Source organism: Octopus bimaculoides, chromosome 1, assembly GCF_046866305.1.
Source record: "Octopus bimaculoides isolate indiv1 chromosome 1, ASM4686630v1, whole genome shotgun sequence".
Taxonomy (NCBI): domain Eukaryota; kingdom Metazoa; phylum Mollusca; class Cephalopoda; order Octopoda; family Octopodidae; genus Octopus; species Octopus bimaculoides.
This window is the reverse complement of record NC_142928.1, coordinates 74,370,264-74,395,263: the sequence shown is the minus strand read 5'-3', so window position 1 is coordinate 74,395,263 and position 25,000 is coordinate 74,370,264. Positions and strand designations below refer to the sequence as shown.

The 25,000-nt window shown below is 35.2% G+C and overlaps 1 protein-coding gene across 1 annotated transcript in view; it reads right to left on the bottom strand.

The window, feature by feature from the left end:
* LOC106881193 (uncharacterized) overlaps positions 1-20,457 on the bottom strand; it is a 68,820-nt gene extending 48,363 nt beyond the window's left edge. Inside the window, exon 1 of the mRNA XM_052967511.2 lies at positions 20,040-20,457. Coding sequence (XP_052823471.1) covers positions 20,040-20,091 — 52 coding nt within the window. The 5' untranslated portion in view covers positions 20,092-20,457. The remainder of the gene's footprint in view (positions 1-20,039) is intronic.
* Between the last annotated feature and the right edge of the window lie 4,543 nt (positions 20,458-25,000).

The following is a 25,000-nucleotide window of genomic DNA, read 5'->3' as shown; positions in this document are numbered from 1 at the left end:
ATCGTCGAATAATTAATTTTGCTACTGTTTCAGGTCTTGATGTCTTGTTAATGTCTCAGCTGTTCTTAAAAAGCTCTGCCCTAAACAGGTTCTGAGTGTAGCACTTGACAAATTAGTTATACACTACAGTACATGTAACACTACAGTGATAGAACTTTTTTTTGTGTTCGTATTTAATCCCCGAAAGAAGGATTAGTATCAAAAAGAGTTTTAATTCACATTGTACCATATCTTTAACACCCAACGTCACGAGATGATACCATCGAATCGAACAGCTGCTGAGGTTGTTGTAGCCACATTATTGCGGTCGATAACGTTGTCAATGTTATTGTTTTAATGATTCAATAAGCTGTTTGGCTCTGTTAGCTTCCAATGTTTAGTATCCCTGTTATATTTAGACTCAGTGTAAAGAATTTATAAGTAACTATAATCCTTTGTTTCATAAACCTATAGCCTTTACATACCAGAGTTATTGACATAAAGGGATTAGCTAATGACTTCGGATAGATGTCGTGACAGGGATGAAAAGTAGTTAAGAAAATATACAAAAGAAGTGAGAGCATCTTGAACAATGTAATGCTATAAAAGTGCATTGATATTTCCTTTCCACTTTAGACGAACAAATATTATTATGAAACGCGGTCAGAGTGTTACTTTCTGGTAGAGCTTTTGAGTCCCAAAGTTCTACAGAAATGAATCAAAACGATTCCGAATCGAAGGGAGGATAATTCTTTGAAGAATGTTTTAAAATGAACTTAAAATATTTAGAAATATATTAAAAAAAAAAAACATTGAATTCGATCTTTACTTTATAATTTGGGTATCACTTTACATCGGTTGATACACAGAATCGATGAAACAGTTCAATCCGGATGAGAGCTGGGGATGTTTATATTCAGTCAGAATAGAAAGCAAACTTCGTCTAAAGCAGTGGTTCTCAAACCTGTTTTTGCTTAAGGACCCCTATGATTAATATTCACTTCTGATGGACCCCCAAAGCCATTTGATGTGTAAAAACTAGTTTTACAGACGATCTTTTCTAAATTTCTATTTTGTTTTCACATAACTTATGTAAGTTGAACTATGTAAAACATAAGAGAAAGAAGCCTAGTTGTTTCTTTCATCAAAATCAAAATATTTGATGAACATTTGAAATATTACTGTGGATTCCCGATTTACTATTTGCTTGCATTAAGTCCCTGTAGTCTTACATAAACACTCAAGGGCTGTGTGGACCCCAGTTGAGAACCACTGGTCCAAAGTATGCGGTAATGTATTCAATTTAAAAAAAACAAAATCTGAACCAGAATACGCCACCATTTTTGACTGCGTGAGGTCATTAGTAAAGACAAAATATGACAAGTTTGACTACCTTAGGTATCTTAATATATTTTCAAAACCAAAACATGACTGAGTAAACTGACCATAGCATTTTATTATTATCTTTATGGCACTAACATAACATTACTGGTTACAATCACTTTGTTTGGATTATCAATGATGTAATTTTAGAAGTGGCGCTGATAATCATCTTACTGCCAATTATTATTTTTCTTTCTTTCTCCTTCTCCTTTGCTTGTATATTTTTTCTCTTTCTCTCGTTTAATATACATATGTATGTATGTATGCATGCATGTGAGTATGTATGTATGTATGCGTGTATCTATCTATCTGTCTGTCTGTCTGTCTGTCTCTCTCTCTCTCTCTCTCTCTCTCTCTCTCTCTATATATATATATATATATATATATATATATATATATATATATATATATACATACATATAACTCTTCTTTTTCAGACTGGAGCGAACACGTTACAATGAAGTAGAGAAATTTGAAAAGACAACACGAAACCGGTTATTTCTCAAAATACAATGTTTGTATACCAAAAAGATTTTCTAACATTTTTCTAACATTTTCTGACATAATTTAAATATATACTTTAACCATGTAACACAAGCCTTCTGTAGTTTTTTCACTCTTATTATCTTTTATACATCCAACCACGTGCTTTCACATACCAACTTTCTCACCCTATACATACATATATATATATACTTTCTATTTGCCCATCTATCTTTCTCTTTTTATATGCTTTTTTCCTCCTTTATAATTCAGTCGTTTGACAAGCTTTTTTTTTTATTGTTTTCTTACACAATAAAGAGAGAATTGCAGCTGCAAATTGGTAGCAAAGAAAAAAAAAATCAAAATTAAACAAAAATAAGCAAAACCCACAGCCAAACCAGTCTAAGTAATACTAATGTAATCAGCAGAGATGTTTTATAATTTACAATTTAGTGCTGCAGTTCTGCTCTCATATCCTCTCCTATGATTTACTCCAGGAGATCAAAATACCACCAGTATGAGGTAACAATAAAACAGCTTAATGAGATTGATGAAACACATTGGTTGTCAGATAGTTTATAATGATATGATAAACAAGAAAATATGTTTCACAAAAGTTTCGTTATTTTATTATAGTCTTCTGAAGGAGATAGTGAAATACATGGCATATTTCATTATGTACTCAAATTCGCATCTACAAAGAAGCATTTTTATCGATTAAAATACGGGTAAAAGACCATTTCAATATATCAGCTAAACTCAAGCTTTGGCCAAATGAAATTGTTCCTGCTGAAGTTTGGAGTCAAAACCTTATGTTGAGTGTCACCTCTTGAAAATATATTTGCACGAATTGAGTATTTTCCAGTAAGTTGTATTTAAAATGATTCTAGCAAGATATTTTTTGGGGAAATAATTTCTTTTTGACGGTACTGAAAATGATTCTTTCTTCTTTTAAGATAATCTAATTTGGAGAACGTGAATGTGTCTGATAAGCGAAATATCTCAAGTTCAACCTCCTTGGATGTTACCATATCCGAGTCATGCTCTCTGATAAAATTATAGACAGCAGAGTATATTTGCAAATAACTTGCAGATATAAGTGCTACCGGTTGAAAGCTCCACATGCAGGACACTAGAAGTTTGTGGTGTCATCACCAGAGAATGTGCACCGTTTTGGGGCCTTCCTCCCCGATCAAATTATTAAAAGATAGATATTCTATATTTATCTTATATATTTCAGAGGAAATGTCGAAATTGTAGAGAAAAACATTGAATTATTATTTACACTTCATTTTAAAGGAATCGCATGAAATAAATTATTTTTCTTTATAAGAGATTGCATGTTAACAGCTGCAATTTCAACTACGCTGAGTGTATTATATATATATGTGCATACATATAAATATACATACACACACATATATTTTGAAATGTCGCTGGGAGACTAGGAGATATCATGGAGAATAAATTGTAGTTAAGATGCTTAGACCCAAGCAAAAACTGCAGGAACTTCTTAGAGATGTTACAAGCTCTCCTGTTAATGACTAAATCCATCACAGTGTTTGATACTCTTTCTCACAAGGGTTTCACCTCTTATTTTGTATGCTTTGCTTGAGTGCAGCAGCGAGAAAAGAATTAACCTTTTACGGCTTTTTGTCAACCACAACCATTTTGGCTACCTCCCCAATGACTCATTTCACTTGCTTGGGTTCCAGACCAATCCTCTGCAAGATAACACACTGATGTTACTGGTAAACTGCGACAACCGACTTCAGTAAGAAATAAGGTCCCATGCTATTTTTAACAAGAGCTTCGCCAACTGACTTCTGGTATTTAGATTTCTTCAGTTATAATTACATGTGAGAGTAACTAAGTGCTGGAAAATTTCGAGGCTTCTCATCCCATAGTATGTAATGATATTGCTGTGCTACTGATGCACGTTCTAACATAAATTGAGCTATTCACGCTATCCATTACATATATCAATGGGGATGGGAACTGTTCACTTTGTTATAAAGAAAGCAAATTAGGAATTAGTAATAGTTTCAGGGTACAAAAAAGGTCGATAACTCCCGACATTTTAGTTCATGGGCGTTGAAGAGAAGTGGGTAACCGCGTCTAACATCAGTTTCATTCAGCCTCTGTCCCATGGACCTTAGTGTATCTTTGGTTCCTATAGCTCATTTCTATCACTGGTATTCAGACCTCTCGCCTAAATGCAATAGGAACGGTATAAATTGGTAAACACTTCAACAAAAACAAAGTGCTTAGAGTAGTTGAGAGGAGAAGAGATCGTAAAAAACGTCTACCTATCAGCAATCCATACTATCCAAATGGCGCTGTGTTCTGTCAACTCTCAAGAAATTTAACTCTCAACTCCTCAGTTCAATTACCTGTAAACCTGTAAGTAGGTACCTACCGGAGTGTTAAAGTCGCAAATTAACTTAGTCGGTAGAGCGTCGAATAAAATATCTTGTAGTTTTATACCAGCTCAATACACTTTGAGTTCAAATCTCGTAAAGGTCAACTCTGTCTTTCAGTGTTTTGGGATCGATAAATAAAATACCAGCCTAAAACAGTGGAGTGTAGGAATTTTTAGAATTTAATGTGATATCTTGCGCACTCTGTTCTGGTCACTTGCATTCTGACAGCAATGTTTTCCGTGCCACTGGTACCAAGCTGTATCGGATTTTGCTTTTCCCTTACAGAATATCAGTAGCGTAAAGAGGGGTGTAACTTGTAGGTATTGGAAATATTAGTCTTCCACAAAACATCATGCCTAGTCTTACGTTTTGAAGAAGAGAGACTTCCTTAGAGAAGCGGAACTTGCTTGGAGAATATTTATGGTCTCGGGTCACATAGGGAGGCTGCAGCACTGTAGAGTGGAAGAGTTTACAGTTGGGAACACTATAAATTTGTTGAAGATTTTTTAAGAATTAACAGTGTTGAATTCGGATCCTTGTGTCACTTAGGCTAACAATAAACGTGGTAACATTGCGGTAAAACGGATAATATTATAATAGCTACTCCAGGTTGCACTGCAAACCGGACGAATAACTACAATAAAACCCGAAATATAGAAACTAAATTAATAAAAAATATATTTCCGTTTGTACAATTGTATTTAAAGATTTGAAGGAAAGAAAAAAAAAGGAAAGAAACGTTTGCGTGATATAAGATCAATAAGCAAAATGAATGCCATTTTGTTTTGTTGAAGTAAACAAGAGAAATGATATTTATCAAATGTACACCTAACTTTATTTATATTTGTTTAATGATGTGTCTCTAACAACACACACCTTAAACACAGACCGGGATTTAAATTATACATCAGCTAGACGGGAAGAGGTGATCTGTATATAAGGTAAACTAAAATGAATGTATTGAACGAGAGGGACGAATTAACGGAATAAAAAGAAAGGTCATTGCAGGACAAAGCACTAATGCGCACGCGCGTAAGCACATGATAACACGCATGTTTTTCTAATTTATTATCTTCCTCTTCCAAATAACTATAGCAGCCAAAATCCTTCATATCACATCTTAATGTTTTATAATTAAAAAAAATACACATTAGATAATGAAGTCCGAGACACACTGTACCTGAAAAAAAGATGGGATGGTCATGGCTGAACTACTCTTGAATAAAGATATAATCGATCATTATCGATTTGGAGCTAAATAGTAGCAACAATAGTAGCAGCAGCAACATATATTGTCTTTATATATTATATGCCTCTTTTATTCAACCACCACAAGGTGGTTTGTATGCCTCAATGAACCTGAGGGCTATGCCAGCAGAACGCAAGATCGGCAAGCACAGGCCAAAGGATAAGGATCTGACTAATATGGACCAATTCTTTCCTTAGGTAAAAATGGGTTTACATAAGATTAATACTCCTACCGAGAATAAGAAAAAAAGAAAAGTTGCAGAACTATTGATGACAATTCAACGCAAACAAGATCTTGGAGAGGAAATTAAATTTACTCACTTTGTATGTTTACTATACGCACGCACGAACGCACACACGCACGTACACACACACACACACACACACACACACACACACACACACACACACACACACACACACACACACACATGTACACATACACAGACATAAATGTATGTTGGTGTCGGCCAAAGAAAAAATAACAGACTTTAAAAATCATATTTATTGTTTTGCATTTAATCGGAAGTGTAGCTTTCAAAATAGTTCATCTCTCGCTACATCATCACTCATTGTTTCAACCAGTTTGTAACATATCCCAAAGCGTTTTTTTTAGGGCACTGCTCAGATATCGTGTCGAAATTTCTTCCCTCATTTGAATCAACTGAAATCTGCAATCTTTCAAGGTGGATTCAAATTTTGGAATAAAATAACCCCTGCATGGGTTACATCTGAAGAGTAAGGTGCCTGGAAGAAGGGAGTGGTTTTGTGCTTTGACTCAAGTCACGGTTCAAACAACCCTCCCCAGTGGCCTGCTGTAACATTAGAAAAGACCCTGTAAAAGTTTTCCCCCAATTTGAAACGAAATTTTACTCAGAGACCTTGCTGTTCCAAGTCTAGTATTTTTCAACCAGCGATTAATAATACAAGTGCAGTAAACAGACGTTCAACGCAGCAAGTGCAGATCGATGACTAACGCTAGTATGGTGGAACTATTATTAGGCTGAAGGTTAACGTAACCCAGTTTTGTCTATATTTCAGGCTTCTTCTTTCAAACTATTTCTCTCAAATGGATCAGAGTATCCAGGCAAAACTATGAGAAATAAACTGAAGATGAACGGCACCCTTCCAATCAAACAGGGCTATCAACAACGCTTTCAGATTTAAGCAACTCTGATGTGCTTTTTTGGTCGCAGCAGCGTCGATCCGACCCTCTGTGAAGACTTCCCATTTGTTTTGACATCTTAGCCATACATTCGCGTTTCGCCACCTGCTATTGCACTTTTCAAGAAGTTTCCATTGGTAATTGAAAGACTGTCAAACAACACCTGGCAGACTGTGATACAGTTCGTGTTTTTGTTTACCTGTCTGCATATGCGGCACAAATTCTGTGGCAACTCGATAAATTTTAATTTTCTTTTTAAATCATATGCTACGAATACCTACGTATGCTTCGGAAACTTCACAGTCAAGCTACGATTTTCATCGCAAAGTGATGGTTATCCTTTGCCATGAAATATCCTCATGACTGGGGCTCTTCTTTAGTGGTACTGCTCGGGACTTTGCACAGGGTTCAAACAATCCTCCCCAGTGGCCTGCTGCAACATTAGAAAAGACCCTGTAAAAGTTTTCCCCCAATTTGAAACGAAATTTTACACGGAGACCTTGCTGTTCCAAGTGTTGCATTTTTCAACCAGCGATTAATAATACAAGTGCAGTAAACAGACGTTCAACGCAGCAAGTGCAGATCGATGACTAACGCTAGCGTAGTGGAACTATTATTAGGCTGAAGGTTAACGTCACCCATTCGTAGGATTGCAGTCGTGATCAAGCTGCACTAACTGGTTAGCACATTGATTTAAATTTAGATTCTTTTTGGACACACCTCATATATACAATTATAATGATACTTTTCCTTCACCTCTGCTTAGCTATTCTATGGGATGATTGAGTATATTTAATTTCTCCTCCAAGTTACTGCAGTTTAAAGCCTTTTCGTAATAGGGGGAGTCATCTCTATTTGATAGTTAGTGGAAAGACTACACAATCTAAGCCAGACATTCATGGCTAGATTGCTTAAACTATTGCTAGGGTAGTTCGATTTTCTATGTATATAATTTTATGTTTTATTTAGTTTACGAAAAAGATAGTGTTGTGAATTAGAGTTAGCATAATTCAGGTTAGTCTGTAAGGGTATTGTTAACCCTAAATTTTTAAAGATGGAGTGTTCTTTCCAAGTTTTCTGTAAATCTGAGTTTGCGGTAGCAAAAGCAGTAAACCTTGGTCTATGATTCTGGATATGAAACTTCAACTGACTTTTAGAGAATAGTAATAAACCGAAGGTCGTTATCTTTTGGTGAGTTGCTCTCTCTCAAGCTTTCGTTGATTATAACAGAATAAGATTTTAAAATTCAAATAGAACTGTTGTAAAATAAAGGATTAATTTGCTTACAATAATATTTTTCTTTATGATAGACATTACTTGAGAGATACAATTTAGGAATGGCCAAATGAATTATATGTAATCATTTGTATCAGACTGCTGGAATTTGTAAATAGAGAGAAAGCAAAGACTGAAAATTTTCAGCCGATGAATATTCAAATATAAATATGTAGATATTTATATATTAGTAGAGCAAACTTACACAGAGTACAAAGACAGAAAATTAATGGGGAAAAGGTCTGGTGTTACAAGCTTACAAGTCCGACAACTGTTTCGGGGGGGGGGGGCGGAGTTATTTCACCGAAAAGTAATTTGAGTTCATAGAAAAGTAACTTAGCAAACTAATGACGTGCTATATCTATTTTTCCATAGTAATGCGTGAGCATAGGTAAGAATTTATCTGGATTACTTTTGCTAATGATTCTTAAGTCCGAACTGAAAGGGTTAATGATACTGATGCAGTGATTGCCTTTATTATTACTTTTAGGGGCCTTAAACCTAAATCTCTGTTGCTTGTGCTTAAGGTGTTTTGGTCTGTCGCCGGGAAGTAGTCCTATGTTTGTGAGTGTTAATATCGTCGAGTGTACAAAAATTATATATATATATATATATATATATATATATATATATATATATAGATAGATAGATAGATACATACATACATACATACATACAATGTTCCTGCTATTTTGATCGACAAGTGTACTCATAAATATGTTTATGTATAAATGTTGTCCTTGTAAAGTATATACATATCTATGCAAGTCATCACCCAAGTGCCAAATTACTACACTGTAGTATGTGTATATTAGCTATGGTTATATTGAAATTAACAACTTTAATGCCATCTGCTCTATACTGCATTTCAAATCAGTACATCCACTATTCAAATTTATGTGACGTCAACAATGATGAGAAATACTTCCCCAGCAAAAGAACAGATATCTTAAACAAACGATTAATACTTTTAAGTGCCGCCGTGAAAATAAGTTCATTCTTTCAAACTATGACAGAACTATCGAGTCAGATTTAACAAACAAACATAGGCCATCATACCATTCAAAACAGTAACGTCTGGGAATATGTCATTTATATAAATAAGCATATACATATGCATATACATACATGCACTTACATGTTTGTATGTATGTGTGTGTATAGTTTGTGTGTGTTTATATAAAAGGTGTTTCATATATTTGGCAGCGTTTAAAGATTGAACTGCAACTGTAGTGATTTTATATTAAAGTTATTCAAGAATAATCAGACAGAATGTGCATGAAAGAAATGTATTACATCACAATCAGTGTTCATTACTTTAGTTTTAATTCGTTCAGTATGAATTCAACAATGAGCCTAAAATTCTTGTGCTGTGATTTTGTTTTACAGCCAGGAGAAAAATATTAAAACAGAATATTTGAGATACAACATGTGTTGTTCAGATTGTTATTAAATGATTTGAGGAATTTATAGATAAAATAAAACTTGTTTACAAATAATTGGTTGATGAAGCGAGAAATTATATTGAAAACAATAAAACTGTATTTGCAAAGAATGTCCATGCGGTCTGTTACACAAATAATAGCAAACATTAAATCTTCTAGGCAATTTTTCTTCCTCCACACAAAAACCTGTAGTCTTCAGTCTAACTTGAAATGCATCAACTACTTCTTACAGATACGCATCCATCAACGAGGGAGCCTCAATGCACTTGGCTAACCTGCTAAAAATAGCGACCAAATTTAATCCATGATACGTCTCTCGATACAAAAAAGAAAGGTCACATTTATTAATGTTCTAAATAGATAAAAGACAACTTTGTCACGGCTGAATCGCCTTTGTTTATATGTCTTCTCAATCAGGGTTAATCTACAACAAGAGCAACCACGAATAGTGCTTCTATGTGGTCGCTTGATCTGACAGAAATAATGACCAAATCTCTCTCACAGCACACCTTGTTGTGAAAAGAAGACATTAGATAATGTAGTCCTACTTACAGAATACCTTAAAAACACGGAATAATCATGACTAAAATACCTTTGATCATAAGTTTTCTCAGAATGATCTTGGAGCTCACCTTCACCGCTGCCACCACCATCACCATCACCATCACCAAATACAACAACATATATAATTTCTCGCTAGTCCATCTCTGCCGTCTAAGCTATAATCTATATTACAACACAGCTTTGAATGTTTGTATCTGTCCGTATGTAGAATCCACTACCCATCTGTCACTCTCATGGATATTGGCCACCAAGATATCATATTAGTCAGGCTCGAAGTTTCCATTCCTCGTTCTTCTAACTTAATCAGTTGATTCTATTGCTTCTCGAACTGCTCACTAATGCTCTCTTTTCTCTTTCTCTTTCTCTTTCTCTTTTACTTGTTTCAGTCATTTGACTGCGGTCATGCTGCAGCCATGCTGCGGCCATGCTTTAGTCGAGAAAATCGACCCCAGGACTTATTCTTTGTAACCCTAGTACTTATTCTATCGGTCTCCTTTGCCGAATCGCTACTGCGATGCCTGCAACACAACCATAAGAAAAAAACGTTACTTGATACTTTGGACAACTTGTAATTTCTATTCAAATTGTTTATTACACAAAGAATAAAACTGACATTGGAGTACTGTTTATACATCTGGAGATGTAGTATAGTTTTATATATATATATATATATATATATATATATATATATATATATATATATATATATATATATATATATATAAGCATCTCTCTTTCTTTCTCTGTCTCTGTCTCTCTCTCTCTCTCTATATATATATATATACATAGTAACAATAATAATAATCCTTGGATGGATGAATTTCTCATCAATTTATTGATCAAAATTGATGAGAAGGTCAATATGAGAGATACACAGAAAATAGCAAAGTACCAGGACCTAGCCATTGTGTTGGAGAGGCTATCGACAATGCGGATAAAATGTATCCCTATAGTTATAGGTGCATTTGAAACTATCCCTAAAGATTTGATCTGATAGATAGAGGAAATAGGCATAAAACCTAGTTTAGCGTAGCTCCAGAAAACAGTATTATTAGGGATAGCTAGGATACTTAGGAAGGTTCTTAGTATCTAAGGTTACTTGTAGCCCGATGTCCAGATTTTCTTCAATCAATTTAATCTGTTGTGCGTGTATGAAATAATAGTAACAACAACAACAACAACAACAACAACAACAACAACAACAACAACAACAACAGCAACAACAACAATAATAATAATAATAATAAAGATGGTATAGGCACACTCCAGAAAATGGTCTCAGAAAATGAGAAAGCAACTATACTCTGGGATATGCTAATGCACACAAATAAAGAAATTAAAGCCAAAAGGCTGGATATAGTTGTCAGAGATCAAGAAAAGAAATGCCTTCTTATCGATGTATGAATACCAACAGATGACAATGTTTCCCTAAAAGAAACGGAGAAACTTTCAAAATACAAAGATCTGGAAACAGAGGTAACTCGAATGTGGAGCCTAAAAATAGAAACAATTCCTATTATAGTAGGCGCATTAGGTATGGTAAAAAAAAAAAACATTCAGAAAATACATAACAGAAACACCAAGACTGCAAATATATCCGCACACATCCTACGTAAAACGCTTTCAATACAGTGAAAATAAGAGCATCTCAACAAACCACAGCACATACACGAGGCACACAGAGCTACGCTTGGTAGTGCAGTGAAAGCACGTGATAAAAATAAGACTACCGAATAATAATAATAATAATAATAATAATAATAACAACAACAATGGTTTCTAATTTTCCCACAAGGGCAGCAATTTGGGGGGAGGGGATAAGTTGGTTACAACGATCCCAGTGTTCAACTGATTCTTATTTTATCGACCCCGAAAGGATGAAATGTAAAGTCGACTTCGGTGGAATTTGAACTCAGAACGTAGCGACGGGCGAGATACCGGTAAACATTTCGTCCGGTGCGCTAGCGATTCAGCCAGCTCACCGCCTTGAATAATAATAATAATAATAATAATAATAATAATAATAATAATGATGATGATGATGATGATGATGATGATGATGATGATGATGATGATGATGATGATGATGATGATGATGATGATGATGATGATTGTTTTGAGTGAATTCTATGATAACAGCAAAATATCTTTATCTTTATTATTGTTGTTTGTGATCTGCAGATTGTTACATAAAGGCAATTGATCTTTTTCTGTTGTGATTGTCTGATATCGTCTTTTCAAGCAAAATTACTTCGATTGAAAACTCAGTCAAAATTAATGCATATACCAACCTAAACCAATGAGCGACATAGGCCAGTAGAAAGCTCTCAGCTTGCAAGTCTAAGACTTGGTTTTACTTTATGTCTAAAACCATTATATTTCCGTTACGTTACTAAACTTTTAAGAACTGCATGAACACCACAACCGTCCTTGCCACAATTAAAATGTTAGACAAAAATTCACGTACTGCTTCTTTTGAAGTCAAATGCAATAATCATCAACTGATATACAAAAATATTTGACTAAATCCGACGCATTAGTTAAGAGCATGGCTGTATAGTAAGAAGTTTGTTTCGCAACCACATTGTTCTCAGTTCAGTCCCACTGTGTGGCACGTTTAGCAAGTGTCTTCTACTATAGCCCCCGGACTGACCAATGTGAGTGAATTTAGTAGGGAGAAAGTGAAACAAGCCTGCCATTATATACATATATACACATATATAATTGCCAGAAATAATGGGCTATATACGTATATTTATTATAGGCTCACAGCTGTTTCAGATATGTATTTGGGTCAGTGACAACTCGTATATAGGCACTGCGGAACTACAACACCTCTATTTCAACTCGATATTATCGATAACATTCAATATAATGGGTCCGTTTTTAAAAAAATTCTTTCTCAATACTTGTACATTATATAATCCTTAAGCTTAGTGTCAGTAACCATACCATAGTTTATGAAAAGAAATCAAAAATTCTTGTATAGAACTGTGCGCGTCACAGTTCCAGCGAGGTGATATTTGGCTGTTGTGCGCATGCTCACATGTCCGAGATCGGTTGCTTCACGCTAGGGAGAGAGAGCACTGTGGTTCACGTAGTGCCAACCCCGGTGTGCTTGTGAAAGTGGTGTTTCTTTTTGACACCGCGTGTGTTGTACTTAAAAACGTGTTTATATATTCTTGAATGTGAAAAAGTGAAGAATTAAATTATTATCCTGCTTCCAGCTTCAGTGTTGCTGCCGGGATTTGAAAAATAGGGCATATCCCCCCACATTGTGATTTAGGGGTGATTTTAGAAAAGCAAGGTGTAATTCGCAGCGGTGTTCAGTGAACAAATTAAATACAGTACCCGGCAGTGACTAAAACGCGAACCGATCAAGTTTATAAAGAAATTTTCTTTTTATATGTTTGTTTCCTTTTCAAGGTAGTAATCCAGCACAGCTGTAGTCCATTGACTGGAACAAGTAATAGTGGAAAAAAAAAACAAAAAAAAAAAAACAGAAGACATAATATTCCGAAGTTTTTTTTTAGACCTATTCATTTAAAACTCTAGAACTGAAAGTAAAATAAAATATAATAAACATATCTAACTTATTAAATTTAGTTAATTTTAGAAGTAAATTTAATTACTGAATGTCATTTAACTTAAACGTGTCACCTATGTTATTACGATTGGATGAAATTCACAAATGCTTTCAGATTTAGCAGCATATCAACAGCTAAGACTACTTTTTGATAGGCCGAGTGGACTGGAGCAACGTGAAGTAAAGTGTCTTGCTCAAGGACGCAATGCGCTGCTGGGAACCGAACTCACGACTATACGATCAGGAGCCGAATATCCTAACCACTGTCACGCGCCTTCTCATATATACATACACATACATACATATGTATGTATATATATATATATATATATATATATATATATATATATATATATATATATATATATATATATATATATATATATATGTGTGTGTGTGTGTGTGTGTGTGTGTGTGTGTGTATATGTATATATGTGTGTGTAAATATATACTTATATATACACACATACGTATGCATGGATTTTTATATGTGTGTGTGTGGTGAAGCAAACAGGAAAAATACATATTGAAATATGAGTAAATGCATATATTTTTTTTTATTAATATTCAGCAGATGCAACAGAGTGACACGTGGTTCAAGAGTTTCGTGTGTTGGCACTTATCAAACGTTGGCATTTAACAAGTGTTGCTTCTGCTAAATATTAATGAATATATATGTATAAGTGTGTGTATGTGAAAGAGAGAGAGAGAGAGAGAGATTGTGTGTGTATACACGCGCACCCACACACAGATATTTTGCTGTTTAGTTACATTATTGTAAGGGAAACGTATGCTGTACAGAAAATACACGTAATTAACCTCAGCCAATCATTAAATATGTAAAAACTTTCATTGATCGTGATTATCTTGATGTTCATTTTAAGAGTTATGTTATGGACTTCTCTCAGTGAAGTACTTTTACAACGCCAGATGATTCTTTTCACTGAATACCATACTAAACCCGTACCAATGTTTTATTGGGACTTTTTGCTATTTCGCAAGTGAGTATCGGAAGTACTAACATGTCAAAATTTATAATAATAATAATAATAATAATAATAATAATAATAATAATAATAATAATAATAATAATAGTATTCCTTTCTACTATAGGCACAACGCCTGAAATTTTGAGGAAAGGGACAAATCAATTACATCGACTCCAGTGTTTCACTGGTGTTTATTTTATCGACTTCGAAAGGATGAAAAGCAAAGTCGATCTCGGCGGAGTTTTAATTCAGAACGTAAAGACAGACGAAATATCGCTAAGCATTTCGCCCGGCGTGCTAACGTTTCTTATTTCTTTACTGCCCACAAGGGATTACACACAGAGGGGACAAACAAGGACAGACAAAGGGATTAAGTCGATTATATCGACCACAGCGCGTAACTGGTACTTATTTAATCGACCCCGAAAGGATGAAAGGCAAAGTCAAGCTCGGCGGAATTTGAACTCAGAACGTAGCGGCAGACGAAATACCGCAAAGCATTTCGCCCGGTGTGCTAACGTATCTGCCACTTCGCCACCTTATTTATTTAACAATAACAATAATAACAACAACAACAACAACAATAATAATAATAATAATAATCCTTTCTGCTATAGGTACAAGGCCTGAAATTTTGTGGGAGGGAATGGTCGATTACAACTGATACTTATTTCATCGAGCCCAAACGATGTAAGGCAAAGTCGACCTCAGCGAAATTTGAACTCAGAGCGTAAGGACGAACGGAATACCGTTAAGCATTTTGCCCGGCGTACTAATGATTCTGCCAACAACAACAACAACAACAAAAACAACAACAACAAAAACAACAACAACAACAACGATTGTAATAATCCTTTCCACTGTAGGCACAAGGCCTGAAATTTAGGGGAAGGGATTAAGTCGATTACATCGACCCCAGTGCGTAACTGGTACTTATTTCATTGACCTCGAAAGAATGAAAAGGCAAAGTCCATCACGGCGGAACTTAAACTCAGAACGTGAGGACGGACGAAATGCCGCTAACCATTTTGTTCGGTGTGCTAACGATTCTTATTTCTTTATTGCCCACAAGGGGCTAAACATAGAGGGGACAAACACAGACAGACAAAGGGATTATGTCGATTACATCGACTCTGGTGTGCAACTGGTACTTTATTTAGCGACCCCGAAAAGATGAAAGGCAAAGTCGACCTCGGCGGAATTTGAACTCAGAACGTAGCGGCAGACAAAATACCGCTAAGTATTTCGCCTGGCGTGGAAACGATTCTGCCAGCTCGCCGTCTTCTTAATAATAATGATGATGATGATGATGATGATGATGATGATGATAATAATAATAATAATAATAATAATAATAATAATAATAATAATAATAATAATAATAATGATAGAGAAATAATTTTTTTTTATCAATACGATAGACAATTACAGGCCGATATTCTGTCTGCCACTTATGTGGAAATTATTGACTGGAATACCCGCAGAGTCACTGTACGAACATCTGGAAAAAAATGGAGTCTGCCACATGAGCAGAAGGGTTGCAAGCGTAAGTGCAGAGGTACCAAGGATCAACTCCTGATAGACAAAACTGCACTTAGAGACTGCAAGAAGAAAAGAAAAGTAACTTAGCCATAAGGCGTACGATATGATCCCACACTCTTGGATAATGGAATGTGTGAACCTATTTGGTATTGCATCGAATGTTGAGCGATTGCCTGGAAAAAGTATGGCGAATTGGAGGATGGACCTAACAGCATACGGAAGAAGTTTAGGGACAGTAGAAATCACGAGGGACATCTTCCAAGGGGACTGCCTGTCTTCACTGATCTTTCTACTGTGCTTGATACCACTAACACTGATACTGAGGAAAGCAAAAGCTGTGTATGTATTCAAAAGCCGCCAACAAAAAGTCAACTGTTTGTTATTCATGGATGACCTCAAACTTTATGGTAAAGATGAAGTACAAGTCAGTTGCCTCGTTGATACGGTGTATACTTCTAGTGCTGATATCAGAATATAGTTCGAACTGAGAAGGTGTGGTGTATTAATCTTGAAGAGAAGCAAAATCAAATGTATGGACAGGCTATCGATACCGTCTGGGGAGGTTATGATGCAGATAGTAGAGATGGGCAATAAGTACTTGGGGATTTTGGAAATGGACAAATTGATGGAGAAAGAAATGACAGAAAAATTTAAGGTGGAATACTTGCGCAGACTGAGAGACTAATCCTTAAGTCGAAATTAAACGGACGGAATAAGATCGAAGCTATCAACACCTGGGTAGTTTCACTACTTAGATATAGAGCAGGCGTAATCGCATGGACAGCAGACGAACTAAACAGCTTAGACAGAAAGACAAGGAAGTTGCTAACTAGATATGGGACACTCCACTCAAAATGTGACACAGACAGACTATATGTACCAAGAAAAAGAGGAGGAAGAGGACTTATTGGATGCGCACACAGTATTGGAGCAGAAGAAAACAACATAGTATGTTATGTAAAAAATGTCACAGAACCGCTATTATGAAAAGTAAGAAGGTCAGGCTTGTGTAGGCTGAAAGATTGCAAAGATAAAGCACTATACAAGAAATTGCAAACAAATGAAACTGAAAATAGGTGGGTAAACAATAGAATGCATGGACAATTTCATTGGGATCTTGAAGATAAGATAGACAGAGAAAAAAGATGGCTGTGGATGACTAAAAGTGATTTAAAACCGGAAACGGAGGCTCTAATCTGTGCTGCCCAAGAGCAAGCACTGAGAACAAACTACATAAAATACAGAGTAGACAACACACCAGAAAGTGATAAGTGCAGAATCTGTGAATAAAATGGTCAAACCGTATGGCATATTACCAGCCAATGTACGCCACTAGCCCAGAAGGAATATAAGAGACGCCACGATAATATAGAAAGGCTTGCTCATTGGACACTTTGCAACAAGTTTGGAGTTGACAGAAAAAAAAAATTGGTACGACCACAAACCCGAAGGCATCATCGAAAATGATAATGCAAAGATCCTGTGGGATTTTATGATTCAGTGCGACCATGCGATAGAGAATAGGAAGCTTCCTTAATTGAGAAAGAAACCAAACTAAGACATAGTCTTAATTGAGAAAGAAACCAAACTATGCCCAGCTGGCAATAAGGTATGCGATAAGGAAGAAAGAAAAGTCGATAGGTATGACAGGTTAGTTTGGGAGGTAATGCAGTTGGGGTTGATGAAAAGGTGGTAGTGGTACCAATAATTTTCGGAGCCCTGGGAACAATGAGTAAAAATCCCGAGAAGTACATGGAACAAATAGGGGCTGCAATAAGTGTAGCGAAATGCCATTTAGTTCGCTGTAACGACGACGACGACGACGACGACGATGATGATGATGATATGTTCTGTAGATGTAGAGCAATGTAGGTTATCACTTCCTTTATTGCTGAAAAGGGTCATGCTTCATCAACGAGACATCTCTGTTCAAAGATCTATAAATTAGTTATATCAAATTGTATTCAATGAAACTTGACGCTGTTTTTTAGTTTCTGAGGACGCATTAGCATTAGAGCATGTAATAAATACCAATTTATTTCCTAAGTATAAAGCTACAAATTTGTTGAACATGGAAAGTACAAAAATGTTCATATCGTTTCAAAACATCATTATCTGTATTAATTAAGTGAAATAATTCCAGATGTAAATAAAAGGCGCCAGTACAGATTCTGATTGATGAGTACTTTCTTTTTATTTATGCAGAATTCATCCTTAGCAGAAGGATTATTGTGAGGTTATGCCCTTTTCTAAAGAAATTATCTACTTGCGTGACATAAAATAGCATCAGTCCAGAACTGTAGAAATATAGGCCCCTTGTTCATCGACAAAAGAAACCAGTACTAGATGAAGCAAATATATTAAACAATCTTATCGGACTTACATGTTAGAATATAAATTTTAATATATTGCTATACATATAAATTTTAATAATTGCTAGCAACAAGCGATTGATTTCATAAATATAATTCTACTTGCTAAGAAATAGTTACATATTATGATAACATACATTAAGCGGTCGTATTTGGAGCGTAAGCAACTAGTTACAGAATCTAAGAGACAAAATAAATAATGTAAGAGAATCAGTAATAAATAATGTATTTTACACCATGCCTCAATTTTAGTACAACTTACACGTTGTGTAGTATGTTACGTGGACTAGAGACTTACTCGTCGAGATTCTCTTTGAACACAAATATTCAACGACTACGTTGATAAATCTTAATCTATATTCTAAAATTTCATGTGACGGAAAACAAACAGGTTTACGGTATTAACTATAATCTAAATTAAACATGATGAAAGAAAGCTATGAACTAAAATATACATTGAACTAAACAGATTCTGCACGCAGTTAGTTCGTGCTAAGTCGTGTAAAATCGATACTAGACATATACACTAACACAATAAAAGGGTTTTGTATTGTCTTCATCCTGAGAGAAATTAGATACTATTGAATGCTTAAACGCAGAAAGTGTATTGAAAAAGCTTTGGAGTTAATGAAACATGCAATACTACTATTAATAAAAATGTTGCATAGTACTGCAGGATGTAAACTCCTGTCGAATCGAGAACGTGATCCTCATTTGAAGCCATTGCTGATTAGTAAACAAAGGAGCCTTAACTTGGAGTGTATGACCTGTTGGAAATATCAGTTAAATTTATCTTAAGTACATCCCAGCGTCTTAAACAAGTTGATAACTAAAACCTGTAGTGAATAGCGAAATGTTAGATAAATGATACCTGAAGAAAAAACAGTCTGGTCAAAACTGGAATACTTTTGATCGTAGGTGTGTGCTCGGTCAAGGCTGATCTTGGGCTAAACAAAGGCAGTCAATTCTATTAGAAAAGACATTAACGTAACAAAAATCTATTTACCCCACCCCTCCTAACATAGAAGCTTTTGGAAGAAATATTAACTTTTGTGATGTCAAAATCCACTTATTAATAATGATTCCTAGTCAATCAAATCTGCAACTTGGTTTCAATTTTTGACTGAGCAATGTTTTGTACTAATAAATCCAACGTTTTATGTCAGGAGTGTTGAACCTCAAAACATTTCACTTTGACTCCAGTTATCAATAAATGATCGCTGGCCTAATTTAGAAATCGATATTAATCGAATCCTATCGAAGTCAACTTTGTCGTTCACTCTTTAGTGGTGGATACAATAAAGTGCCCGTTAAGTACAAGTACACACACACACACACACACACACACACAAAGCAATAGCCATTTCACAAATTTGAAGCCTGTTCTTATGTCAAAAATCAATATTAATGATCACTATTTTTTCTGTTTTGTTTTTCAAATGAACTTGTCGGAACAAGCTATTATCTAAAAGCAAAAAGAACATCATCAAAACAAGAACACTAAAATGCCGAGATGATAAAACTGAAATGAACGTCTAAGAAAGAAATACAAAATGCAGGTAAATTTTTTTTTTATCGTTCTCACCTGTAAGATTCATTTTGCTACGAATGCCATTCTCAAGTCGTCGACGTGACATCTTGAGCAATTTTACTGTCTTTGAAAACGTACAGCGACCAACCAATCGCGGTCAGCACTTGGTGGTATGTTGAAGAAAAGGAACTGTAAACCACTGGTTAACAGGTGTCTTTTGTATAGAGAGTTATAGGATGTACCTGCTGATACAGTCAACGTATACATGTATGCATGTGTGTGTGTATGCTTGTATCTGTGTGTGTATGTGCGAGCGTGTTTTTATAGGCCTGTAAAGAATTAAACGTTCCTGCTCGCCATGTGAATCGAGTAACATTTCTTGGTTGACTGGAAATACTATTGAATGCATCACTTTGCTTTGAGAACCAGCTGTGCAGCAACCGGTTGCTTAGTCAGCCAATCGGCTTTAAAGAAAAAAAAAAAAAGACATGAAACGATTGGTACACATCCTTCGTGCTGGATTGATGGTGGGGAAATTTATAGTCAGAAAAAATTATTTAAAATTATTGAAACAAGCCTATCAATATTTAAATAAGGATCAGTTCTATTTTGGTTGCTTAACATCAACAGCAACAACAACAATAATAGAAACAATAATAATAATAAACATTTTTAATTATTAATGGATGTATAGTTTTATATTTTATTTATTTTAAAATCCTTCTGCTCATGGATATTTGTTGTGATACTGTTGTGATAAAATAAATATCTTCTAAATCGAAAGAAAACAGAAGGTTTGAGAAAATCATTAAGGAGAAAAGGTCCTCCTACAGTTTTACCTCCAACGCCTTCCTATCATTATGATCATCCTTACTCTCATCATCATCATCATCATCATCATCATCATCATCATCATCATCATCATCATCATCATCATTGAACATTTTGTATTTTCATACAAATTTCTACTGCACCACCTGCTACACCACCGGCTTGCTGGAGTGCGTGCAGCATTGTGTGTTCTTTCTTGTTGTTGTTGTTGTTGGTGGTGGGGGGCCGGATGTAAACTCTTCCCGGTATTGTATTGCATCAGTTTGTTTTGTTATGGGGTCTGGCTGCAATTTTTTTTTATCGTATTAATGTTTGTATTTTGTATTGTGTATTGTGTGTGTAATGCGAGTTGTGTTCTTCTGTTTGGTATTGGACCTGTTGGTGGTTGTTTATTTTATTGGACATTTGCTATAAAGAATATGTCTTGAGTTTGTGGATTGTTTGGTTGTTTGTGGATTGTATTATTGAATAAATAGTGCCTTGAGTAGGATGTATTATTATTATTATTATTATTATTATTATTATTATTATTATTATTATTATTATTATGATTATTATTATCATTATTATTGTTATTATTATTATTATTATTATTGTTGTTGTTGTTGTTGTTGTTGTTGTTGTTGTTGTTGTTCCTCTTCATATGTACGCTATTGTTACTTTGCTTTATATCAGATGTTCCAAGTCTCACCCAGAGATCTCGAATAACAGGAAGCTGGCCGTTTCACTATGGGGGTTATTTATAATTAACAATGATATATTGTCCCGGGAGGAATACAGAATCTGTGGAATTTGTAATATTTCAGTTTTGAAAGAGCTTTAAGAGAATCAGGTATTCTCAATTTGACAATGTCTTTCTTAGGATTTGGGCAGTTTCTATGAGAACATTATTATTATTATTATTATTATTATTATTATTATTATTATTATTATTATTATTATTATTGTTGTTGTTGTTGTTGTTGTTGTTGTTCCTGTTATTATTGTTATTATTATTATTGTTGTTATTATTATTATTATTATTGTTGTTGTTGTTGTTGTTGTTGTTGTTGCTGTTATTGTTGTTATTATTATTATTGTTGTTGTTGTTATTATTATTATTATTATTATTATTATTATTATTATTATTATTATTATTATTATTATTATTATTGAGTGGCCAAATGACACTAGGGTAAAATATACGAAGCCCAATATACCCATCATGACTACCTGTCTGATAAGGGTACACCAGGCACATGCATCACAACCATATGTGCTCAACATGATGATCTCATATCAAGATAAACAGCGCATGACCTTGTAGGTGGGGCCCAGTTAGAATTTTCTTCTGGTCGAGTAGCCCATCCTGCTCAAAAGGTCCCTGACTAAGGTTTGTTTAAGGATGTTGAGCAAAACACCCATGTTTCCCAAAGTGAATTATTCAAACCCCAAAGAATTCTTCTCAACATATGGCTCTGATGCTCCCCTACTACTTCTACTCGTGATCAGAGATACACATATTGTCAGCCACTAAGGGACATGCTCAACTGGTTAAGGTCAAACACCTGACAAGCAAATCTGTGGTATTGAGCAGAATATTTGCTGTAGCCCATCTTTTATACCAAGACAAAATATGTACATGATAACACTTTCAAGCAGTTAAAATCAAAAGCGTACTGTCTTAACCAGTTGAGCATGTCCTTTGGTTGCTGACAATATGCGCCATCTCTGATCCTGAGCAAAAGAAGTGGGGGAGCATCACAGCCGTGTGTTGAGAGGAATTCTTTCGGGTTTGGATAATTCACCTCTGGAAACATAGGTTTTCGTTCAACATCCTTAAAAAATCCTTATTGAGGGACTTTTTGAGCAGGATGGGCTACTCGACCTGAAGAAAATTCGGGCCTATTCCATCTATTTTTAATTAATTTTGTTTTTAACTAGACAGTTTGAAACTTCGAATACTGGTAGAATTTCTCACGCAGAACATGGTTTACTCTGAACGTTCTTGACAAAATTTCGAATTAAAGTTGTCGTATTTGGGTAATTTAAACCAATCAGCGACATGTATTCGGTTGAAGAAAGTTACTGCTGTTTGCGATAGTAATCGAAGAGGAACAACTTCCGGGTCATCTCTACTAAATGTCACCACTCTGTTCTATTCGTACGACGAGCGAAGACGATGTCACTTTTATCCTCTCTTCCTTTCTAGTCAGTACCATGCATCCCTTACTCTTTCCCTTCCTTCTACACTATCAACTAGCAACCAGCGAGCGAACTTATCACTGCCACTACAATTACCGTATTTTCCGGTGTATATGCCGCTATTTATTTTGTTTTACCTTCATGTTTTGATAATGTAATTTTTTATCGAATAAAAACTTTTATATTGACGAAATGTGCTTGTTGTTGATTATAGTACGATAAAATCATGACAATAACAATACATCTCATAGTTGTAAAATAAGGCATTTTGAAACTACATATATGTCAACAACAAAAAAGCCAGCTGTGGACTTATTGCTCTATGGTGTTGATTCTTCGAACAGTGGTGACATTTAGTAGAGATGATTCGGAAGTTGTTCCTCTTCGATTACTATCGCAAACAGCAGTAGCTTTCTTCAACCGAATACACGTCACTGATTGGTTGAAATTACCCAAATGCGACCACTTTAACACGAAATAACTTCTAAAATACGAAATTTTGTCAAAAACGTTCAGAGTAAATCGTGTTCTACGTGATAAATTCTACCAGCATTCGAAATTTCAAACTGTTTAGTTTAAAAAAATTAATTAAAAACTCTGTGATTGAGATGGAATAGATCTGAAAATTCTAACTTGGCCCCACCTGCAAAGTCATGTGCTGTTACTCTTGATATGAGATCACTATGTGGCGCACATATGGTTATGATGCATGTGCCTAGTGTACCCTTATCAGATGGGTAGTCATTATGGGTATACTGGGCTTCGTATATTTTACCCCAGTTTCATTTTGATGGCATGCACTGCTCTCTCACACAATAATGATAATAATAATGAATTCAAATTTTGGCACAAAGCCAGCAATTTCAGGGAAGGAGTAAGTCGATTACATAAACCCCAATTCTCAACTGGTACTTATTTATCGAAAGTTGACCTCAGCGGGTTGGAACTCAAAACATATGGATGGAAGAAATGCTGGTTAAGTCTCGATGAGTAACTGCAAAGCAAAAACATACGAAAAAGCAAACTTCAACATATACAATACTCAAAGAAGCTAAAAACTTAGCATCCAAACTACAAATAGATGACTGAACCAACTGCTTTGCAAAAAGACAAACCTATATAACTCCGAAGGACCATAAGACCAACTTCATGTACAGCCTCCAATGCAGACTAATAAAAGCAACGAACGGAGAATTAGGGATAATAAACAAAAAGGTCCTGATAAAAATGAATTCCAAAATAAGGCTACCGAACTCATAGAAGAAACAATAGTACAAATGACATCATAAATAACAAAGACCTACAGTTTCACATGATCTGCTATCGCTGAATTCTGCATGTTCATCGAAAGACTTCTCGAATTAAAATCATTAGATTTCGCTCAGTGGTTCGCCGAAATCAGCAACAAACAAATAAACATTAACATGCATGCAAGGAAATCGTCCTTATCCCGTGACAACTCGACCTAGATAAGACAAAAGTAAACCCTGACCAATTTGAGGTCACCATAGGGTGCTATGACGGAGCAGAAAACAATTGAAATTGTAACGTTATGTTTTATCCGGAAACGTACTAGGTGTCGCTGAAAAGCTCCTTGCTGTGGGTAAAACGAAATACAGGAAGATTAGTTAATTATGATTTTATACATGTTCCTCTCTCAGAATACAGGAAGATCAGTTTATTAGGAATCTATACAACATGTTCCCCTCTCAGAGTCACACACTTATTACAGCTGTCCTCCGATTTTTCTAAGCCCTGTAAAAGAAATCGGAAGTTTGGGCTTCCAGCCAGGCCTTTCGCGATACCCTTAAAGCCAAGAACTTTTCAGCTGCCCCTCGTATTGGTAAAATATTCATCAAGTACTGCATATGCCTACATAGGGATGATAGCTTAGCAATATCCCAAACATGGATAGATATGAGATGGACAAATTCAGAAAAGGCCTAGAGGAATTCGAACTAAGTCTGGAATAGGACAAAAGTGTATAATTTCAGGATGTT